The following is a 23,802-nucleotide window of genomic DNA, read 5'->3' as shown; positions in this document are numbered from 1 at the left end:
CATTCAGAGCTGCTATGAATCTTGTGTCCAGAGGAAACATCTCACCCAAACAAGCACAAGGGTCCAGGGTCACCCTCATCTATTCCTCCAAGGGTCTCACCTGCCATGAGGCGCTTTGCCCTCAGCTTTCTTCCCCTTTCCTTTCTGCATAGTCGGAGCTGTAATTTTGGGTGGAGGATGTCTCTCTCTCAAGAGGAGGCGCTGGGCAGGAAGATTTCCTGTAAGTCAGAGACAAGAAAACACCTCAGGATGGAATTGCAGAGACCTTTTGAAAAGGAAGGATATGCAGATCTGATCAAGCCTGTGATAAAATTGTGAGGCTTCCAGCTGATTCCTTTTATGTCTTCTTTCCTGGGTGGTCTTTGGCCCTTCCAGACACTGGCTTCTCTCTTTCTTTTAGTTTTTACTGTGCAACATCATTTCCTGTGGTACTGTTTTTTCTGTTCTTTCATGTTCTATCCTAGTCACATTACGAAAAAGGAGGCTTGCTGGGATGTATTGGTGAATGATCAGAGTCTCTCTGGGGGCAACAATTTCACACAAGGGGAGCACATCCTTGGATCTGTCTACTGATCTCATATGCCTGCAGTTCCTCTGGTGACACAGTCAACCCAAAGGCACTGTTTTGGGGATGTTTATGAGAAATTCGGAAAGAAAGGTAAGAACTCCTTGCTTTGAAAATGAAAGGAAGTCTTGGCATAGGTTACCAGACTTTGTACCATCTACTCAAGGTGACTCTTCCCATCAGTTGAAAACACACTGATTCCATGAAATAGCTCAGCCACTCCATTACCTACAGCTCTGGGCACAATTTAGGATTCACATTGCCCAAGGACAGTTCTCAAGTTTGCCTCCCTTCTGCACCAATGCCTCAAATGGAAGAGCTGTTCGCAGTGCACGGCAGGGCACTGAGTCCTGTGGAAATGGGGGAAAGTTTAACTCAGAGGTATCAACTGCAGGTGGGAGTGTTGGGCTGCCCCGAGGTCTTGCTACTCTCAAGTGATTTTCTGAGCAGCCTTCACAAGCACTGGCAACACAATGCCAACCAAACATGCCGCGAGAAGTTGCTCGCTTGGCCACCCAGGGGCTAAGAAGCAAACATACTCACTCAGGAAAGATGATGACATGACCAGAATGGGTCTGAGAAGCAGCGGTTTTAGTGCCTGAGAGGACTGAATCCCTCATCTCTGGCATCTGCAAAGTGACAGACATGTGTGAGGTGATGCCAAGAAAATTATCTCAGTGCTCACAAGGGCAGCAAACTTTTCCACTGCTCAGAGAAGAAGCTGCCTCACTGAAATGCTGAATTTCTCCACTCCTCTCAACAGTCCCTCAGTTATGCAGCACAGAAGCTGGAGGGAAATAAATGAGAAAGGGTAAGAACACTGTCAGGCTTTTTGCAAGGCTGAGAATCCAGAGACTCAGTCAGGAGACTAGGTCTTTCCTAATGCAGAAGCTGATGGAGGCAAGCACAGGAGAAGGCATTGCACTAGCTGGGATTCCTGGCTGCTGCGTTTTCCCTGCCGGCTTGATGTGGGGTTAACCCCACAGCCTCTCCTAACATTCAGACAACTGCCTCTGCACCATGGAGGAATGGAGAGGCAAAGCAGGTAACAACTGGGAAGGCCAAACTTCTGGGGTGTGTTCAAGGGCAGCTGCTCTGGGACCCACTGCAACAAAGGCTGGAGAAAAGGCCCTGGCCCAGAGAATGGACTGAAAAGACATCACGGACTAGGACAGAAGGAAGAGACAGAGCTGGGAAGCAGGGCTGGCCTACAGCCTGCTTGCATCTCTGCCTTAACCCTCGAGGGGCTCACCTCAGCCTGCTTTCACATCTCACCTTTCCAGCGGCACCTGAAAGACCAGCATGAAGGACAGGGCTGCACTAGAGACCTGGGCAAGGACATTGGGCTCAAATGATTCTCTCTGCGACATGCTGCAACCACAACTGCCAGCGTGCAGATGAACACATAAGGACAGAAAGACCCCCTTCATGCTGGTGACACTCCAGGGCACTGGGAAGAGCTGGTCAGCACAACTAGACCAACATAGCAACAGCAGCAACAGGGCGCTGGTCCCATATGGGCCTTGGTCTGCCTGGGCCTCTGCTTCCTGCCCAGAGAGTGGGCTCAGCAATGATCCCTGCAAAAACAAACCTACACAGACACAGACCTAGAAACGCTACAGAGCAAGAGCATGAGAGTGATAAATATTCTGACCAGCTGCCATATGAGAGAGATGAAACACACTCAGGCCCTCCAGCTGCAAAGAGAGAGGATTGAGGTCAACAGAGATTTCACAGCAATGTCTGACATCCCCACTGGTCCAGGCAAGGGGAGGAGGGATCCATATACTATTCCTCACCACACCAGAGCTCAAGGGCATCCCATGAAGGGATCAGGCTGAGCTTCCAAAGGGACACACAGAAATATTGCTACACAGCTTAAGGGCAAAATGCTGAACTCACTGCCTTACCATCCCAGGCACAGCCAAAGGACACATGGGTTCAAATGTCATCACTAAAGGGCACTAAACCATGACTTTCTGGAAGGAGGGAAGTCTACCTGGAAAAAACACACAAGACCTGCCCTTTCCTTGGACTTTTTTCCCTCAGCACATGGAAACAGGCTCCTGGGCTGGATGAATCTTTGGGTGGACCCAGCACAGCTATTCCCAGGGTCGTCTTTGTTGCCAAATCCTCTGAATGTTCAAGACAAACTGTCCAGGGAGTTGGCATTACTCTAGGCCAGGACTGTCCATGTGCCTAAACAGGTCATGGCAGGCTAATAGAACTGCAGTCACTTGTGATTTCAAAAGGATGACAGGAAGCACTGGAGAAATGGAAAACTTACCCCAAGAAGAACTTCTACCAGCTGCTCTGCCCCATTCAGCCTTCTCAGAAAGTCTCTGTAAAATCTCATTTTCACATCTACTCCTTGAATAACAAGCATGCCAATGTCCTTCAACACAAGGGCAACATTCTTCCTGCTCTCGAGGCAGCGGGAGAAAAGATGCGTGGTCTCTTCTATGCAAGCCTCCACTCTTTTCCGAGGAACAGAGATGTCCGAGGCTATGTGAGCGTACTTCAGGGGCTCGGAGAGCTTATGACCTAGGAAGCAGAAAAAGAGGAACAAAGTCACTAGCGGAGCAGGCTAAAACAGAGCTTTGGCAGCTTTGAGGTCTTCAAGCAAGACACTGCTACAGAGCTGTCTTCTTTAACATCTGGTAAAGCTCCTGAAGGAATCCCATGTCATCTCTCCCTAGGAGAAGTTCAAAGCACTCTGCAACCACATGTGCCAAGTGTACAGCAATGCTTTCTTCCCTACAGAGATCGAAAGAAAGGGCCTGGCCATCTCCTATGAACATGGGGCATGATGGCAGGACAAGGAGAGGAGAAAGGGGACCAGTTCCCAAAAGGGCAGAGTGGGTGCCACGTACTTGTGCTCACACTCCGTGCATTCCAGGTTGGGAGACATTTAGCTGTGCCACATCACATGGTGAAAGAAAGAAGGAAAACATAAGCATTGCACTACACCCCTGCAGATCCTTCCAGCCACCCCCAGCACCCTCAGAACTGCACAGCAAACATCCCTGCTTTTGGTGCCACAGGCCCAGCTCCAAGAAGTGCCACACTGATGTTGACATCACAGAGAAGATAGTGAGTCCTTTGAAAGGAAAGACACACCCCAAACACAGCTCGGACCTCCTGCTGCCCCACAGGCATCACCAATATCCACTACAGATGCAGGGCTCACAGGGATGATCAGCAATCACAGCAAAGATGGCCTCTGATGGGTTTTCATACATACTATTGTCCCTATTTCCATTTCAAAGCTCTCTACAGCTGCCTTTGACCTACTTCAAAGTAGAAGGAGAAAGGAAGAGCCAGCATGAATGCCCTTATTCAACTTTACAAGCTCCAGTGTGGCATAAACATGGACCAATGTTTTTAAATCAATCTGATGAGAAGTAGCAGCCCCAATACATCTGGCATGTAGCCAGCTGTTAAACAAGTCAGGGAGAGAGGGAGTATAATTGTAATGTGCATTATGATGACATGATAATTAAAAACTGAAGCTGTTCTCAGGACCTGGGGAAGCAATTCTAGGTTTCTAACAGCAGTTATGCACACCCCAAAGATGTCCTAAGGCAAAGCAAAAGTTTCAGCCTGTCTTCTTACCAGGAGCATAGGCCTTATCATAGGTGAGGCAGTGAACCTCTGCAATAGTCTTCGAAAGACAGAACACGGGTCTGCGAACAGCCAGGAAACCATGCTTCCCAACACCAACTCGTTCAGTTACAACACCAAAGGTCCCAAGCTGAATAACTCTCACTCCCTGAAAACACAAAGCAAGAGAAGAATTATGAGACTGGTAGGTGGACAGGCAGGTGACTTGTCAGCGCATGGGGATGGTGCTCAGTGCCCTGCCCAATCCTGCTGTACAAAGGGGACAGATGAAGCACTCAGAAAAGCTTTGGAGAAGCCTTGGAGAAGTTCTTCTGAAGAACTTTCCAGATGTTTTCATCCCCCTCCTCTTCACCCTCTCAAAAATACAAGTCAAAGCAGAGAAATCATCCCTCAGATCCAGAAGAAGGCTTTCCTGGGCAGGCCCACGATGGCAGACCCACCTGGTTCAGCATCAGCTGCCGTACAATGTAGTCAGACACACCTTCCCAGACAGCAGCAGTCTCTGAAAAATAAGGGAAAGACACGTCATGCTCTGGGGGGGCCAGCTCACAGCCGTTCAGCACATGCCTAGCCAAGGAGATGACAAGTGCAAGCATATCCGAACTGCATCCCCCTCCCCGAACACACCCCATCCCTGACAGGGGCTCAGCAGCTGAGGTGGGCACTGCCTTGAGGCTACAACCTTTATCTGCCCCCAGGAGGGGTCTGCAGCTGAAACAGAGACATTAGGACATGCAGATCCTACCACGGGACATCCACAATGTGTCCCTGAGCTCAAAGTCTGCGGGAAGGAATTACAGGCAGTGCTCGGGGTCCCAGACAGAAAGTCTTGCTGAGCTGAGGAAAAGCAGAAAGGGTCTCCTTTCCTTCCAGAAGCAGCTCTCACAGGGTGAACCCCCTCCCTAGGGACACTGGCAAGGGATTTTCACCCAGTGAGAGGACGGTGCTGTGCCCATGGCAATCTGGGGGCTCAGGGCATCCCCCAGAATCTCCCCTGCAGGGCCAGTTTCCCCCTACGGGATCTCTGCACACACAGGCTCTGCACAGCCACTGGAGCAGCTCCAGCTCCTTCCCCCGCCAGCAGCTCGGGTGGGCAATGCCCACTGCGAGGCCAGCAGTGACCCTTGGGGCAGGGACTTCTGCCCAGGGTGCCCTGGGACAGCAGGGGCAGCATCAGGGCGAGGATCCAGGAGTCCTGGCGGCCACACTGGCACCTGAGCCAGAGGGGACCATCAGTGGAGGATCTGGCTGCAGCCCCCAGCCCTGTCCACCCTCCCCCTGGCCCAGGGTTTCCACAGCCATGTTCAGAGTTAATGGTCTCTGCAACAGCTCCCGGGAAGGACATCCTGAAGGCCTTACCATGGGTGGGGAGCATTGGCACCACCTGCCCACGCTGAGTCCCGTGGCCAGTGTCCCAGAGCTCCATCTTTGTCCTCCTCGCCCTGGGTCACTCCGCAGCAGGAGGTGATGAGGAAACAGCCCCTCTCCTCCTCCTCCTCCACACGTCACCACAGCCCTGCTCTGCCCCAGCCTCCCCTCACCGGCTCCTGCTCAGGGTTGGTGGCTCCTCGCAGCAAAGCGGTGCCAAGAGCAGCCCCAGCGCCTGGGCTCCCCCGGCCTTGCCAGGATGTGTGGGGAGAGGCCAGGGCCACGTGGGAGAGGGCAGCTGTCACCGTGATACAGGATGTCCCCTGAGACCACAGTCCATATCACAGAGGGGGCATGGCCCCCCTCGCCCCGGCCAGGGTTGGCCCTGCAGCAGGCAGGGGCTGCACAGGGCGGTCAGGGGCTGCCCCTGCCCCCACGCAGGCCGGGCTACAGGGAGAACCCCGCTGGGGGTCCCAGCCGGGCTGGGCACTGCGGCTGCGCTCACCCGGCCATGACCCCCATGTGGGAAACCTGGCTGCGAGGGAGGGCAGCGGGCGCTGCGCCGCGCTCGCCCCACGGCGACACAGCGCAGGCGGCTGCTGCTGCCGGGGAGGAAGCGCTGACAACTGAGCGCACCAAAATGCCCAGCAATGACTTGGCAGTGACCAAAACCTTCTGGGCGGTTGAACCAGCACATCCTTCCCTTGCCAGTGAGCTTCTCCGGAAAACTTGCAGGGAACTGCTGTTCAGCACTGTTAACCTGCAGACATGTTTGAGATCCAGTGACTGCGGCACCTCAGGGCCTGGCATGGACGGGGACTGAACAGGGGAAGAGGCAGCACCAGCAGAGCTGCAGGCACCAGCTCACTAAACACACGGGGATCACAGACTGCTCTGCCTGCGCTGCTCTCAGACCTGCACCAGCTATTGGCCTCCTCACACCAGCCCACAAACACTTAAACCAGCAGAACTGGAGGAGCGCGGGGACCCTGAAGCCAGATGTGGGGCTGACCCTCGCAGAGGCAGGCAGCAGCTGCAGGCACTTGGCAGCAGGTTAAACGCAAGCTCTGAAGATTTCACAAAGATGCCGCAAGAACCATCTCCAAGAAACAAGAGACACTCAGAGGTGTTGCGCAGACCTCTGCTTTGAACACACTCAGATCTAGGGTAGAAATGTCTAAGGGGGTGAGGAAATAAAAGATGGAAAAGCAACTCATACACCCACTTAAATAACTTATTGCTAAAGCAGGGTTCAGCAACCAGGTCTGTAAAAACTTCTCAGCCGCACACTTCCCCACTCAGCAGAAGGCGAGAGGCAAAGTATTAGATCAGCTAAGGCAAAGAGGAAGTCTTGGGAAAACTTCTACTTCAGGAACAGAGAGCAAAAGCACTTTCTAAGGGTTTTTTCTATGTCCTTTCAAAAAGAATAGGAGACACTGGAAGGGTACTTTGGTCTTTTTTCAAAAAAATCATTCCGTTTCCACTGTTATGCTCCCAAACCTAGCTGGTGCCATCACTGGTCTGACAGGAGAAGGGGCGCAAGAGCCGGGGGCTCCCGCGGGGCCGGAGGCGGCCCAGGCCGGGCCGCGCCTTCCCCAGCAGCTGCTCGCACACACCGGGCCGCGGCACCTCCAGCTGCCCCTGCGCGCACAGCTGCTCACTCTGCCCAGCCCGCGGCCCTTGGCCCTCGGCCCCGGCACGGCAGCTCCCGGTGCTGCGGCTCGAGGCTCTGGGCGGCCCCGCGCTGGGAGACGCTGCCCCGCGCCACCAGCCGCCTCTCGCCCCCTCCCTCCCCACAGGGCCCGGGCAGCCCCGGCCCCGCCCCCACCCCGCCCCTCGCCGCCCTCCTCTGCGCCAGTGCGCATGCTCCGCGGGAGGAGGCACTTCCGGCTCTCTGGGGGCGGGGCCTGTGTGTCCATGGCCACCGCCCCTGGTGCCACCGGCCCCGCCCCCGCCGGGCCCCGCCGCGGCGCCGCTCTCGAGGCCACAGAGAAGCAGCTGCAGCAGCGGCGGGTGTTGGCGGCTGCTGCGCAGGGAGCCTGGAGCGACACTGCGGCCCGGCATGTGCTCGTGTGCGCGGAGCCTGCAGCGGCTGCTGCCGGCTGGGGCCAGGGCCGGGGCCGGGGCAGAGGGCGGGGAGCAAGGGGGAGCAGCGCCGGGCTGGCCCTGGGCTGCGGGAGTTGTGCTGCAGGGGAGCGTTGGTGGGGAAACGCTGCTGCCGGGGCGCTGCTGCCACAGGGCCCCGCTCTGCCCCAGGGCCTGGGCAAGTCTGCGCCAGGGGACGCATGCGCATGACGGGAGCCCTGGGAGGCCGCAGCCTTTTTGTCAGAAGTGGGCGAACAACCCAGGGGCCATCGCAGCCTTTGGCGTTATCTGCCATGAGCGGGTGGCCCTGACATTTTGTCTCCATCAGCAGCCCAAGAAAGGGGCTGGAGGGGGGATCCCAGAGTGTCCCTCTGCCGGGAGAGCATAGAGAAGCGCTGGAGGCCGGCCCAGAGGAGCCACCTGACCATAGAGATGGGATGACCCCCTCTGGGCAACCATAGAGATGTGGCATGATATGTCATAGATTGTCCCTCTGCTAGGAAGACCATGGAGCCGGCACGGGCCGAGCCAACCCCAGAAAGTCCCCGAGACTCGTGACCCTCCTGAACTCCCCTTCTCACTGCGCTTTCCTTTCCACCCCTTCTTCATCCCACGCTACTTCCAGTGCTACCTCCAGGGGAGAAACGTGACTTGTCTCAGTTTCCTGCACGTTACATATCACAGCAAATACAGCCCTTCCCTATTTCTGGGGTTCGACCACAGGTGTGAAACACTGGTGCTGGCTGACGTTCAAGATCTTTTCACGGTACAAAAAACATTCCCAGCTTTTACATTTGTGCTGCTTTTCCATGCAGACTGGGCACCTCTCTCACAAAATCCTGGACAAACCATTTAAAGACTAACAGCTGGGGCCTTGTGCTGGCCCAGATCTACACATCAGCTTGCAGCTAGGGCACCTTCCTCTTGTGCCCATGTTATCTGCAGTCTCACAGCAGGCAGAAATGTCAATAATGCAGCTATGGAGATGTTTGTGCAATGCCTGACAGAGCTCAAAAATGTTTCTCCACCCAAATACCTTCCTGCCATCCTTAACATGAGAATAATGTTTGTTGTGCAAAAGGAGAAAACAGAATTGGGATATTTTGAGATAGTTATTTGGCTTAAATATCCTCCAGCCTTTTTTTACCCTTGGACATGCTGAAGATGTGTTTAGTAATGTGTAGCAGATCCTCAGACAATGGAGTTTTGCTCAGCACGACTGTCCTGTTCATGGACCACCAACAAAACAGTGGTCATTGCCCCTGCTATTTAGATTGATTAAACAGTGCTACTTTCTGTGGATGGTTTAGAAATGGAGGGTAGATCATATGGCACTGCCTGTACAACCCCAGCCACTTTTACGATAAAGGTTGGCAGATGGAAAGTCTGATCAGAAAAAGAAAAAAAAAAAACCCTTCCTTTGGCTCTAGGGGATCACTGACCCGAACACTTATAAGATCTCTGTATTTGTATTGCTTAAATCAATAGTGGGGAACTAGAAAGACGTGTGCCAAAGCTGGTCCTTCACGCTGCAACCCCAAAGCCTAAGCCTCCGTGCCCTTTGGAAACCACAAGGTGATGGAGAAGCGGGACCTCGACATCAAGACCAAGTGGCTGCAGCACCTCCAGGGCCTGTGCTGTTAAAGGACGCTGGATCCAGTGGATTTTTGAATAAAGGGATTCCTCCTTCCTGGTCCGCTGGAAGGGAGACTACTGCAGTTCTCTGTTCCCTGGTCCTGCCAGCAGCGAGGCTGGGCATGTACTTCCAAGAGGCATACACACACTCTGTACGGACATGGTCGACCACCAAAAAATCACCTCCGGCAGGGGCACAGTACCTTTACAGGCACCACGGAGACATGAGCAGCACTCATAAACATGAACGATACAAACGGCCTGGTCCTGTTCTTGCTCACCAGCTAATCAGACTCAGAGCTTGCAGGAGACCTCACAGGCACCCTCGCATGGTGTCTCTGGTAGCTGGCTGCCTTGACGTCTGCAAGCCTTCCACACATGCACTCACGCAGAACAGCGAGCACGCTCACCCAGAAAAGAGCTGGGAAAAGGATTTAATACAATGATAGGCTACACCGCAGAGAGCAGGTACACAGCCTGGCTAGACAAGTGTCCCTGCCAGCAGCTTGCTTACACATGACTGGCCCCTTTTATTCCCTCTGCCTCCATTTTCCCATGCTGCTTCTTCCATGATGCAGCTTGATCCCTCCCTTTCTCCAGCTTTATCCCCTTTGAAATAAAGAGCCCATCTCTAAGTATTTTTTTTCTTCATTGGTGCCAGTTTTACTGCCTATGTACTCAAGTTTAATATTTCTGGTCCTGTTAGCTAGGTAACCCCTGGTTCATATGGTGCTTCTGATATCGTTACCTCGGTACTGCTGGTGCTTCAAGAGTCTGCTCCCCGGAGGATCCCCAGTGTGCCAGTTATGTGTGACGCTTGTCCTTTTCTCATATAACTCTCCCTTAACCACCGCTGAAATGCAGCCATCGCTCACCGTGCTGTCTGGAACTTGACAGGGTCTCATTCTGTTCCCTGCAGTGTCCAATGATTTCTCATAGCCACTAGTTTCTCACACCCTGCTCAGTTATCTCAACCCCGAGGCAGAGCCTAGGCGTCTGCCTGCATACCCTAACCCTGTGTTGCCGGTGGAGCTGCGGGCCTGGATGGGAAGACCCAGGGCCACCACATCCTTCACTGTGGTGCACAAGGACCCAGCCAGAGCAAGATGACTGAGCTGCCCAGGAGTGGCCAGGTGCTCTGCTGGGCTGAGCTTTGGTCACCCAAAATGCCATAGCTTCCCTGGGGTCCCACATGAGGAGACGGGCTGCAGAGATGAACTGGACCCAGTTTTCCTAAAAAGAGTTCACCCTTGTAGAATTCCCTTTGGAAATGGGACGCTCACACACAAAGTTTAAAAGAGCTGTTAACAGTAAATCTGCTCCTCAGAGGCCCTGACAAAATGAAATGCTGATTAGAAACAACTGCAAAGGAGTAAAGCAATGGCAGTGCTTTCCCTTCCCCTGTGCTTTGTTTTTCCCTGTGGACTGCAAAATAAAAGGAGAAAAGGGATCTCTGTGTGCTGATTATTTCTCTAACAGATGTTTCCTTTTATGAATTGTACATGCTTCTGCCCATCCCTTTGCCATGTAAAGATATGGATAGAGACAGAAGTGGAAAATAAGGGGGGAATATATAATTTTGTTGATGGACAAGAAGAAAAAAGTGTGATAGAAGCATACATAGTTTATTTGAAATAGTTCTCAATCATGAAATACTCCTTCAACAAAGAAAAAGAAGGTAGAAAATGCCTAATTATCCAAGAAGAAATACATTCTTTTTTTTTTTTCCTTCAGGAGAATGCATCCTGGAGTCACCAGTGGAGATAAAGCAGGGCTTTTAATAGTGGACAAACTGACAGCATGTTACGAAAATATGCATTTTTAAGAAATCTCCCTCCAAAGTGAATAATAAAACTATCATCTGCATGCTATCATTGACAAATCAATGAGGCTGTCTTCATCACACTAATGAAACTGAGAAGTGTTTTATGGATTTGAACCCAATGAATCTGAACCCATTGTAATGTATGAGCTTAATTTTCATGGTGAGCACCTTCTGTTATTCAGGGAGAGAAGGTGTTTTGAGCTTTTCTCAACAGCCCTTGGACATTGTCCTCAGAGTTCTCAGCTAAATTTCCTGAGATGACTTATGAAAACTTCCTTGTGTCAGCATGCACTGGCAGTCTATGTCCTAGTCCTGTGTGAGTTCAATATTTTACTAATATTTTTTAGATTTTGTTTATAATAGCCCTCTGTAACCAAGACTCGCAATTCATGTTCCTTCTTTTCAACACTACAATCCAATGAGAAAATAAATCTCCTGAGGCACCTGTATTTAATAGCTTCATATATGTGTGTGTGATACAATACATGATACATGATTAGAATTGCTGTCATGAAAAGCATTGTGACTGGGGGAAAAGCCAAACCTTTGCACGGCCAAGGGCTTCCTTCAGGGCCAGCTTCACAGTCTTGTTTCTGAAACTGTAGATGAAGGGGTTTAAGAATGGGTACAGGACAGTGTTCAGCAAAGCTACAATTGTGTTGGTCTCCAAGGAAACCCTTTCTGAGGGCTGTGCATAGAGAACAATGCAGCTTCCATATGCGATGGCTAAGGCAGTGAGATGGGAAGAACATGTAGCAAAAGCTTTCTTCCTCCCAGATGCTGATGGCATGTGCAGAATGCAGTGGAAGATGCACACGTAGGACACCAGGATTAAACATAAGGAACCCAGCACTACAAATGATAGGAAAACAAAGTCTGCTTTCCAAAGCAGGTTGGTGTCAGAGCAGGACAGTTTGAATAAGGGGGAGTTGTCACAAAAAAAATGCTGGATCTTGTTGGGGCCACAGAAGGTCAGCTTTGAGAGCAGGACCAGGTGGTGACTTGAGAGTGTGAAGCCTATGACCCACCCAGCACCAACCAGGTAGGAGCAGAGCTGCTGCTTCATGATGGCAGCATAATGCAAAGGTTGGCAGATGGCAACATAGCGATCAAAAGACATGACAACAAGGAGAGCAAACTCTGTACAACCCAGGGCAACATAGAAATAGGACTGGGCAAAGCAGCTGCTAAATGGGATAGTTCTCCTACCAGAGCTCAGAATCACCAACAGTTTGATGGTTGTGGAGAATGTGAACCAGATTTCCAGGAATGCCAGATTGCTGATGAAAAAGTACATGGGGGTTTGCAGGCGGTGATCCACACACACAAGGAAAATGATCATTGTGTTCCCCGTCACTGTTGTCAGGTATATGAGTAGAAGGATCAGGGAGAGAAGCAGCTGTAGCCTTTGATCAAGCCCTGAGAAACCCTCCAGGGTGAACTCAGCAACCACAGTTTCATTTCCTGCTCCCATGCCCAATTTCAGTACATCCTGCTGAGACAGGAGCATGAAGAAGCAAGTGTGAGAATTTCACAGTCTCGACGGGAGGGTAGATCCTTCCTTCTTTGCTCCCTTGCTTGCTTCCTGTGTAAAACAGACAGAAATATTCCTCTCAGCCATTCATCACACCCTGATTTCTCTGCTTCACATTTCACTGAGAGGCCTCAGAGATTTTACTGTCTTCTTTCTACCTTTTCCAGACACTCACAAAGGATTCTTTCTCACGAGCACAGTACTGTAAAGAGGTTGTGAACTCGTTCATGCCATGCCTGGGAAATTCCCTGTTCACTTTGACCTATTGCAAACATCCATCACATCTGTGTTTCAAAAGCCAACCTAATCTCCCAGCAAAAGTACTTACTAGTACCTGCAGATGCCAGTCCATCCATGTAGACAAGTATGTTGAAAGTTATTCCTTCTACTTTTCAGTCCTTGCCTTTTTTGACTTGGAACTTCTGTGAGGGTGTTGCTTTCAAAACAAGCCAGTACTGAGCATCTCTTCTGTAATCCCCTGCTTTCTTCCACAGCTTCTTCCTCTCTGTTTCTCCAGAAGCATTGAGGAAACATTGTTATTAAATGTCCTGTCCTAAATGCCTCGCTTTCCCTTTAGGGGAAGGGGAAAATCTTCTCATCTTAAAGAACTTAAAGGCTGTCCTTTCGATTATTTGAAATAGGAGGGGTCTGGAACAACAACAACAACAAAAATACTAAAAAGGGTTATATTTTAGAAGTTGGGCACTTTGGTTTGAGCAAGTTAGCTTCCTCCCATCTTGTCAGTGCAGAGAGAGAAGAGTGTCTGGAAGAGACTGGTAACACTTCTTTCACCTGCCGATTACAGTCTGGGAGGACCCAGCCTCTAGAGCTCTCTCTTTGTTGACTATATAGGGACCAAGGGAAAACGAGTACAGGCACCAGCTGCTCACAGACACCTCTAATGAAGTCAATGAAACTCACTATTTCTGTCTCAAACCTCTTAATTTATTTAGTAGATAATTTCTTTTTCAAACCAAAGAACATGCCCAACAGAATGAAGTCCAAAGAAAACATAAGCAATAAATACTGACGTTTTCCCCTCCACCTTTGCATTTGGTTTTAGACATATAAAGGAAAGGAGCAGATGACTCCGCAGATAAGATGCTTCAAGAGTGCAAGGGCAGGAGGAGAAGATGATGGGTTTTAAGCAGTGAAACAGAGGTTCTCCACAGACTGTGTTCTTAGTCTGCTGGATGTCAGCTAAAATCATGCTTCTCCTGAATGTGCTTTCTTAGAGGAACCTGCAAAGCTGCTGAGAGCTTACAGCAAAGCAGCTTCTCTGCTCACCACAGAGGTAACCCTCTAGAGCCCTTTTATCAGGCTTTGGTTGGTTCAAAGGATTTGCTGTATTCAGGCCCCATGTAGCCAAAAATGGAGCTACCATATGCAGCAGTGACTATGGCAGTGTGAGATATGCAGGTGAAGAAGGCTTCTTAGGGCTTTCCCAGAGGGTATTCTCAGGACAGTGCATCTAGAGCAGGCATAAGACACAGGGGTCAGTGTGAAGGAGCTCAGCAACACAGCAGAGGAGAGAGCAAAGCTCATGTTTGAAGGTAGCTGGTGCCCATGCGGGCTGCTCTCCTCAAAGGGATGAGGCCACAGAAGAAAGAGTCTCTTTACTGGGGACACAGGGTACCTTGGTATATAAGATGGTGGGGCTGAGCAAGAATAGAGATGCCATCACCCAATGGATAAAGATGAGTGTGGAGCACAGCCAGGGCTTCATACAGATGATACAGTGTGATGGGTTGCAAATGGCTCTGCAGCAATTGAAAGACATCACAACAAGCAGGTTGAACTCAGCTGTGCCCAGGAAGATGGAAAGGAAGGTCTGGAACCAGCAAGCAGCCATGGGATGGTCTTAATCTCCAAGATGAGGCCGACAAACCTTTTAGAGGCAAAGGGAACCAAATATCTGGGAAGGAGAGGCTACTGGGGAAGAGATATGCTGGTGTGGAACTGGTTGAGCCAAATGATGGCTATCATGACCATATTGCCCATGGCAGTGAGCAGATAAATCACCCACGACAGCGTGAAGAAGAGGATTTGCATTTGAGGAGTGACTGAAAAGGCCTTGAGGAAGAATTTGCTCGCTATGGTACAGTTGGGAGGATCCATTTCAGAATCCGGTCAGTTGAAGGTGTGACAGGAGTAACTAATGTCATGCATGGTGAAATTCATCTTGCTGCCTTCATCAACTTTCCCTTCCCTTTTCCTAGTCCTACTTTTCTTTCTTGAGGTGGGAGACCAGAACTGCACAAGGGATTCTCATTTTCTCTTTGTTTATATCCAATGCCATGAAATAAATGTTGATGCTTTTTGTATCGTGAAAAGATCTTGAATGTCAGCCAGCACCAGTGTTTCACACCTGTGGTCAAACCCCCAGAAGTATGTAACATATTCAGGAAACTCTCAGATTAGAACCACCAACGCAAAAACCCTAATGGGGGTCTGCTTTGCTCATCGCCAGTTTTAATTGCATAGGAGAGTCTTGCACATCGTCCCCGCCGAGGCCACTCATGGTTACTGAGCCTCCTTGGTGGGACGGAGTCCTGTGCAGAATGGGGAGGGGCAGTTCGCAGCATCTTAGTCTGGATGGTTTTGCTCATGGGGATCTGATCCAGTCCCGTAAACTCAGGGGGAATAAATTCCAGACAACATTCCTAATTGCCACAGCTGGTTTAACCCTGCTGCGACAGTAGTCCACACGGTGAGCCCTCCATCAATGGCCGTGGCAGTCAGCCAGGTTAAACAACCGCACCTAGCACCCACTCCATTAGGGAGGGGAAACGTTTTGGTTTTGCTGGTGCAGGGTGCAGAGAGTGTTGTGCAGCCTGGGACCCTGGGGCAGAGCCTCCATCCGACTGAGCTCCTCTCTAGTAAAATGAACTGCATCTGCCCCATCGTCCCACAGCCTTTACAGCCATTCTGACAATCCTTCGCGGGGTTGCTGCCTGTAGCGTCCCTGTGTATCCTGTGTCCCTGCAGCTCTGATGCTTTAAAATCACCAGGAGTTGTGGTTCCTTCAAACTGGCTGCATTCGGTGCGGTGATCCGCTGCTCTGCCACCGGCCGGGCAGCTGCCTCCCCCTCAGGCTCGGTGTCTGACTCCGAACTGGGGAGTTCATCGGGGTCCCAGATATTGCCATCCCACATATTCATTCACCACTTCTAATTTTTCAAATATACTTCAGAAAGGAAACAGATGAGTATTTTCCAAAATATTCATAAATGTACTTTATAATATTGAATACACCCTTTTTGATGAAAAGAAATGAAAAATGGAAAAGCAACATCTGTGATTATTATGGTATACTGAATGAGAGTTAATGTAAGTCTGTACTACTTTTAGAATGACAGTATATGAAGCAAAAAAAGCCCCATGCATTTCTGTTTAATGGTAACTTCTTTACACAACTAAAATTGGAAAGCATAAAAACAAGGGCTCAGAAGCACCATCTTCTGCAGTTGAAATACAGGCTATCTGAGAAAGAAAACCCATGGAAGCTAATATCAAAGGTAATTCACAGGTACTGGGAAATACAAAGAAAAGTGGAATAAATTTTAATGTTTACAGAATGCTTTGTCTTTTCTCTTTCTTTCTTTCTTCTTTTTTTTTTTTTAATATATATATTCTCCATGATTTCCATCCCTTATTTGATTTGGGCTTTCCTGTCCCATGCTTAACCAAAGATATCCCAGATCTCTTGTGAAATACATATAAATATGCAGCTTAGAGTATTTGGATTAGAAGAGGTCATCTTTCAGATAGGCTTCTTTGGAGGAGTTTCTTGAAGATAACACTTCTGAGATCTGCCGAATCCCAAGTTTGCTTAGACTAGAGGCATAGTAGCTGCCTCTATCTCCTGCTAATAAAGTCTTATGGGGGGGGGGTACTACCAGTAAACATAATTGGTGCGGACTCTCTTTTCTTCTAACATGGCAGTATCCTAGAAACTCTTTGCTCTTAATTAACCATCCAAGTAACCTCCCAATCCAGTGAAATAAGGGCAGATGGGGGGGGGGGGGTCCTAATGTCTCCCTGCCAAAGGGCTCACTGCCTTGGGGATCTCTGCTGCAACCTGCACACTGCACACTGCCCTGCACCCTGAAACAAGACATCCAAGGCTGACTTCCAGGAGGAGGCCTCAGAGAGCAGCTTTGACATGGTGGGACTTTTTTCTCTGGCATAGTTAACAAGGAAATGGTCTTGCCATGACGGAGCGCTCAGAGGTCCTCTTTCGAGCAGCAGTGCCACAGGCATTACCTTTCAAAAATGGACAAATAAGGAAAACTTCCCAAGACAAAGTATTTCTTCAGAAAAGAACTGGCCTCTTATGATCACTTCTCCCAGATGCGCATACTACAGTGAGTGATGTTTCAAGGGCTCAGAGCTTATTTTTTTGTGCTGAAAATGAAGCAAATCACAACATTGCTTTTGGACCCTAAGAATCATTGCCTGCTGCTCAAGCGCTTTCCTGCAAGTCGGCAGGAAATACATGAAGGGTCATAGCTGAGAATCAGCTTGCAAAGTTGTAGTGGTTTTATGCAAATAACTCTGCAAGACCCTTCCGTGTTATGGTCCTCACCTTCCCACATGCTCCTCTCTTCCCTAAGGGAGTCATTTCTAGCCTGACAGTTCAGGTGTCTCTCTCAGCTGAGCACTTTTTGTCACTAGCTTGTTGGAGGCCTGCAGTTTCTGAAGTTCTTGTCAGGATCTCCAGCCAGGATGCTAACTCAACCCCCGCGTTCAGCTGAGCACATACAACTGACCTCACCATCATCATCCAAGCCATGTGCCTGCTGCTGGTCTATGAGCTGCTAAGGCAGGAGTGACCTCACATGCCCATGGCCCAGCCATGAGGCTGCTGCTAGCCTATCAGAGGCTGAGTCAGAAGTGACCTCCCAAGCAAGAACATGAGCCTTGTCCATCAGAGAAGAGGAAAGGCCATCAGCAGCCATGTGGGCTTGGTAGATGATTGTAAGGTCCCCTCTATCTGAGCAGCTGATAAGCCAGCACTTGGCTAATGCTTGGGGCAATTGTTTGTGAGGTCACTTCTGCCTGAGGACCTGATAGGCCTCCAAGCAGCACAGGGCTAGGATGCTGATTGTGAGGTCATTCACAACTGAGTAGCTGATAGGCCAGAAACAGTTACATGGCTTGGATGGTGACTGTGAGGTCACCTCTCTCTCAGCCTCTGATAGGCCAGCAGCAGGCCCATGGCTCAGGTGATGATTGTGAGGTCATTGCTGCCTGAATATCTGACTGGATGGAAGCCAAGACCATGCTGAGGTCATTTCCCTAAGGGCAGGTGAAAGACCAGCAACGGTTCCATTGGCTTGGTAGGCAATTATGAGGTCAGTTGTGTCTGATCAGCTGATAGGCCACCAGGAGGCTGTTGGCTGGGGATATTTTTATGAGATTAATCATTTCTCAGAAGCTCATAGGAGAGTAGGAGGCCCATGACCATAAAGGTGAAAGTGAGGTCCCTTCTGTCTCTGTAGGTGATGGACCAGGAGCAGGCACATGGGTGGGAAAGTGGCTGTGAGGTCACTTCTATGGGTGAAGCTGACAGGCCAGCACTTGACTCCTGTCTGGGGTAAGGGGTTGTGAGGTCCTGTGTGCCTGAGAACCTGATAGGCCACCAACAGGCAAAGGGCTCGGATGTGGGTTTTGTGGTCACTCCTGTCTCTGGTGAGTGCCACTCGCTCTGTACAGAGGGAGGAGTGGCATGGACAGCCCTGGGCCGTGAGTGGTTTTGGGCCACTGGGCTCTGTGCGAGACACGGAAATATCTTTTTTAATGGTGCAGGCCTGATAATACCAGAGATATTTAGAAAATGTGAATAAAAAATGAAAGAAGGGAGAAATTAAGAAAATGATGTAAAGCGAAGAAATGTTTTGTTACACTTTCCAGCTTTTAATTTTTCTGTGTGTGTTCTTTTTGTCTTTCTTTGCTTTGTTGTCTTTTTTTAATATATACTGGTCTTTCTTTTTTTTTTTGAAAAGGAAAGTGATTTCCAGTATTGGGGTGGGATGCAGTCACAGGGTCACCAACAGCTGGTGCCATTGTAGGTGCCCTGGTCCCCTCTGCCCAGCCTCCAACAGCTGGTGCCATTGTAGGTGCCCTGGTCCCCTCTGCCCAGCCTCCATCTGCAGCTCCAAGGGGCTCTGGTCTCCCGCAGGTCCCCTGTGAGAGCCGCCAGGCCCAGGCAGGTACCTCAGATACACCAGGACCTCTCCAAGTGCCACCGGATGCTTGTGGTGAGACACCTGAGCTCTGCCTGAGAAGGTGAAGAACCGTTTTCAACATTTAATGGAAAAATAGGAGCACCTTTCCCTCAGCTAAAATGGAAGAATATTTTTAATAAAATGTCAACATTTTCCCATGAAAAAAAATAATGGAAAATTTCAGGAAGGGTATGAATCTCAGGAGAAATAGTGACCTGCCCCTGACTTCGCATTACCACTGCTCTGTCTATTATGCTGTGGATGTAATCTCACTAATCTTTCACATATTTTCACCTGTCCTCATTAAAGTGATCATTTATAAAGTTTCCTTTATATCAGACTATCTGGACTATCTGGAAAACTTTCTGTAATTTTCCAGTTTTCCTTCTCCCCTTGCTCTTTATCCATCCGATACCTCTCAACTCTCCAGTTGCTGCTTTGAGCTTCAGGGAGTCTGAGCTTGCCTCGTCTTTCAGGAGTCGTGTTGTCTCTTTTAGACCACTCCTTAGTTGTGTTTGTCTATCCATTCCTATCTATCAGTCAAAAACAGTTCAAAGAAGGTTATTCCTTGTGGAAAGTGGCCCTCACTGGAGGCAGCTTGGATTTAACATACAGTTGAGGAGTGTATTTGACTTTTTATTAAACTGTATCATATTCTATTTTTGCTTGTTTGCAATTCAGAAAAATCCTCCTGTGTCTGCAAGTAGTTGTCCAAGGAAAGCAGGTGGGAATTGGTGCGTAGGAGCTGTAACATTCAGCTACAGACTCAAGTGGAAAAAAGTTAGATTTTAACAAGGGTCATGTAAGTCCCCAGTGGCTGATGAGAGAAATGGCAGGGTTGGGGAGGCGTGGAGGAAGGTTGTCTGTAAAGGTGTCATATCGAAAATACTGCTTTTCCTGCATGTTCAGACTTCATTATGGTAGAGACCCTCTGGGTCAGTATGAATTGGAGAGTGTGGATATCACTTATTCTGTAAGCTGAAAAATAAAGCAAGCTTAAAAAGCAGAAATCCTTTCTTTTTCAGGTGTTCATTGAAATCTTGCTCTTGTAAATACACCCCTGAATCCTCTCCAATTAGCCACACAAGAATTGAAGAACTGAAGAAAATTAGGGGGAGTGAGATTGGTTGTTAGGGCTTTCGGCATTTTAATGTTGCCTCTGGTGTATTTGGTGCTGAGTCCATGAACCGCAGATACTGAGAGGATATTGAACAAGCCTCTCAAGAAGTTAAAGTCAGAAGCAAATGCCAAAGTTTCTTGGAGTGTTAATGGGTCCCACTGAGGGTCGTTACTCACAAAGCCTCCCCAGAGGCTGATTACAGCACAAAGTTGGAGGCACTGATTGCAAGCAGGCAAAGGGATCGTGCAGGTGGCTCTGATGCCACGTAAACCTGGATGAGTTTTGTCAAGCAGAATGGCCAGACACTGACAGCCAGGCCCTGGGTAGGGTGATCCTTTCCGTCACGCTGTGCTCAGGGCTCTTCCTGGGGCAGTGTGAATGCGGGGGTGTGCACTCCCACCCCAGGATCTCCCTACCTTTCCTGATGTCTCTCTGCCCTCACTTGCTTTTCCTTGAGACACAAAGCCAGTAGCTGATCACAGACTCCCTCTGGGTGACCTGTAGCACCACAGCTCTACCCTTTAAGTGACACTTCCTTTTCCTGAAGTCGCATCTGAAACCCACAAGCTGCAGTTTGTGGCTGTTTCCCCTTCTCAGGCTGTTTCCCACTTTCCATCATCTCTGAAACCACCTTTCAAGCACTCACAGGCTCTTACTCTACTGCCCTTCACCTCCACTTCAGCAGGACAAAGCAGTCCAGGTCCCTCAACCTCTCCTCCTAGGCGCGATTATTCCCCCCTAGGTGCAGGACTTGACACTTGTCTTGTAAATCTTCATGAGGTGCCTGTTGTCCAAATCACCCACTTTTCTCAAGGTCCTTCTGGACTGAAGTTCCTCTGTGTAAAAAAAAAAAAAGAGAAAAAACAACAGAAAACAGTACCAATGGGGAACGCTTAAGCAGAGTTGGGCTGATTGTATGGGAGGGGATCGGCATGGTAAAAGAGAGAAACTTAAAAGAGGGAAGAAAAATAAAAGGTGGAAATGAAAAGTGAAGTGAAGGATTGATCAGGACTGTTTTGGAGATTTCTGCCAAGAAGCCCTGCATATCAACCATTCTGACTGGAAGAAGACAAGAAAGTTGACCTCCTTCCACTGTCATGGGGAACCCGTGTGTTTTCCGTGACATTGACAAGTGAAGACCCAGAGGGAAAAGAGTCACAGACTCCATCAGGGTGGAAGGGACCTCAGGAGCTCTCTAGCCCAATCTCCTTGCTCACAGCAGGGTCAGCTCTGGGGTCAGTCCAGGTTGCTCTGGGCTTGATCCAGTCTGGTCTTGGAAACCTCCAAGGGAGGAGACTGCACAGCGTCTCTGGACAGCCAGTTCCAATGCTTGACCATCTTCTTAGCAGAAAAGCTTTTCCTTATCTCCTGCATAAACATCCTCCCCTCATGGACTGTGGTGTAGAACCTGGCTCCATCTTCTTGGTGACCTCCTTGTAGCCATTCAAAGGCTGCCAGGAGATCCCTCCAAAGCCATCTCTTCACTGGATTGAACAAGCCCTGTATCTCCACAGAGCAAGTGTTCCAGCTCCCCGATTATTCATGTGCTCAGAAATGTGACACAAGAGGATTCACTTCATGACACACTCCTCACCAAAGAGAGCCTGAACTGCCTGCAGCTTCCCAGGTAGTCCTGTTGGCCTTTCTTGAAGATGGATGTAACATTTGCCTTTCTCAAGTTATTGAGACCTCGCCCCATCTCCACAACCTTTCCAAGATGATAGCGAGTGGCCTTACTATGACAGCAGTTAGCTCTCACAGCAGCCTCATATGCAGCCCATCCAACCCCACTGACTTGCATAGTTTGAGTTCTCACAAGTAATGCCTCACTAACCCTCATCCACTGTTGGTTGCTTTTCTCCTCAGGAGTCCTGATTCCAGGCACAACAGCCTGGGAGACCTTGCTGGTGAAAACTGAAGCTAACCACGCATTGATTTCTTCAGACCTATCTGCATCTGCTGTTACTACATTCCCTGCCCCATTCAGCAGTGAGCCCACCTTCTCCTTTTTCTTCTTCCTGAAGCAGTAGCAGCTCATCCTCATGCCCTTGACATCCACCACAAGTGTCAATACTAGGGGTGCTATGGCTTCCCTAACACCGTGCCTACCTTGCCAGACAGTATTTCTAAATTCTTCCTTTGCAGCCTCTCCCTCCTTCCCCTTCCCCTATGCTGCCTTATTGCCCTGGAACTCAGGCACAAGTTCCCTGTTTAGTCAAGGTATTCCTCTGACATGTCTACTAGTTTTACTGAGTATTGCTATGAACCATTCCTGTGCTTGGCGGGTGCTGTCCTTGAAGGCCTCCTGCTTTTCGGGAGTTCCTGGGCCCTTTAGAACTGTCTTCCATGGGACCCCCCACCAGTCCCCTGGAGAGGCCCAAGTCTGCTCCCCTGAAATCCACAGTCTGTAATCTGCTACAGTTCTTCCTCACTCCCTTCAGGATCTGGGACTCCACTTTTTCATGGTCGCTGTAGGCAAGGCTGACACTGACTATCCCATCCCCGATCAGTTCCTCTTTGTTGCAATTTCCACATCCAGGAAAGCATCACCATTATTGAGCAGTCTTAGCTGTGCTAAGAAGTTGTTCCTGACACCCTGCAGAAACCACTGGTCTCCTTGCACTCTGTTGTTTTCCCTTCCAGTGAATGTCAGGGAGAAAAAGGTCTCCTGATAAGAACCAGAGCCTGTGATGCACAGACTTCCTCAGGTTGCTTAAGGGAGACTGTGTGCACTTCCTCACCCTGATCAGGTGGTCACAATGTCACCCTTCCTCTCATGCTCACTCCACAAGCTCTCACTCAACCCCTGACTATCCCAGGGAAGAGCTCCATACATCTGAGCTGGCCCTTCACACAAAGGGCGTCCTCCCTCCTAGTCTTCCTTAAACAGTCTCTCCTGAAGTTCTTGTGCCCTGCTTTTACAGCCCTCCAGTTGTGTGAGTGATCCCACCACATCTCAGTCATTCCAGCAGTGCTGTAGTCCTGTGACAGCTTGTGCATCTCCATCTGCTCTTGTCTGTGCCCCAGGCTGCATGCACTTGTGTACATTTGGGCTGCAGAGCCTCACTGAGACACAGAACACAGACTGGTTGTGGTGAAACATGCTGCCAAGAGCCAAGGACACCATGTGTGCAATGGCTTCACTTCAGAGCAGAAGGATGCTGGCATAGCTAGCAGGTGGCAATGTAATGGTAAAATGAGGTTCCAACAGAGCTGGGCTGTGCAGAAATGGCAGGAAAGGGCTTTGATGCCTGAGCTGATTTGTAGCACTATGGGTCCCATGACAGAGGTGAAGCGATCTCCAGGAAGGACAAGGTGCCACTGAAGAGTGGAGACCTTGGTGTGATGGGCCTCCCATCTGTGCAGGACAGTTGGATGTAGACGTGATGGACTTTGCCTCAAGGTAGTGGTGGCATTCATTTATTTGGGCACAGGTAGGAAACTGGAGAGGCCCTGGGGCACTTGCCCAGCAACCACTCCAAAAGGACATGGCTTTCCTGTAGGTCCCATGCTGTACCTGCTAGAGACATGTGGTTGTGCTGGACATGCCAAGCATCTGACATGATGCTGCTGGACTATTCTTTGTCACTGAATCAAGTGTCTGCACTGAATTACATTAGCTGTTTGCAATGTAGAGATCTGCATGATTACTTTAGTCTGCCTCAGTGAACATCTCCCAGGAGGAGGGAGTACAAAGGAGAAATAAAGTCATATTTTCAGCTGGGCCACTGTTCCCGAGTGGGACCAGGCTCCTGGGACAGAGGGAGCTCAGGGCAACCAGTCAGCACTGCTGAGAGACAGCTCTGTCCAGGAGCA

General features: G+C 49.7%; 2 protein-coding genes across 2 annotated transcripts in view; both read right to left on the bottom strand.

Annotated features, from left to right (window-relative positions):
* Positions 1-23,802, bottom strand: part of LOC136993792 (scavenger receptor cysteine-rich domain-containing protein SCART1-like) — a gene marked incomplete at its 3' end in the record, with an annotated part of 196,510 nt that overhangs the window by 145,069 nt on the left and 27,639 nt on the right. The gene's annotated exons all lie outside the window — the stretch shown is intronic.
* Positions 1,182-12,222, bottom strand: LOC136993743 (olfactory receptor 6C3-like). The gene is made up of 5 exons (XM_067308685.1): positions 11,734-12,222; positions 4,181-4,337; positions 2,928-3,109; positions 1,841-1,893; positions 1,182-1,194 (listed from the first exon to the last, which is right to left on the bottom strand). The coding sequence occupies exons 1-5, from the start codon at positions 12,220-12,222 to the stop codon at positions 1,182-1,184; spliced, it is 894 nt and encodes a 297-aa protein (XP_067164786.1).

The sequence above is a fragment of the Apteryx mantelli genome, chromosome 20 (genome assembly GCF_036417845.1).
Source record: "Apteryx mantelli isolate bAptMan1 chromosome 20, bAptMan1.hap1, whole genome shotgun sequence".
Classification (NCBI taxonomy): Eukaryota; Metazoa; Chordata; class Aves; order Apterygiformes; family Apterygidae; genus Apteryx; species Apteryx mantelli.
Note: the sequence above shows the minus strand (reverse complement) of the source record. Positions and strands in the feature narration are given on the sequence as shown.

Excerpts from the sequence above, each read along its gene's own strand:
- LOC136993743 (XM_067308685.1), bottom strand. The coding sequence starts at position 12,222 with ATGTCTTTTGATCGCTATGTTGCCATCTGCCAACCTTTGCATTATGCT. Across the intron at positions 4,338-11,733 it reads TAGCTTTGCTGAACACTGTC|GGAGTGAGAGTTATTCAGCT; the intron begins CTGTACCCATTC and ends TTGTGTTTTCAG. Across the intron at positions 3,110-4,180 it reads TGATAAGGCCTATGCTCCTG|GTCATAAGCTCTCCGAGCCC; the intron begins GTAAGAAGACAG and ends TCTGCTTCCTAG.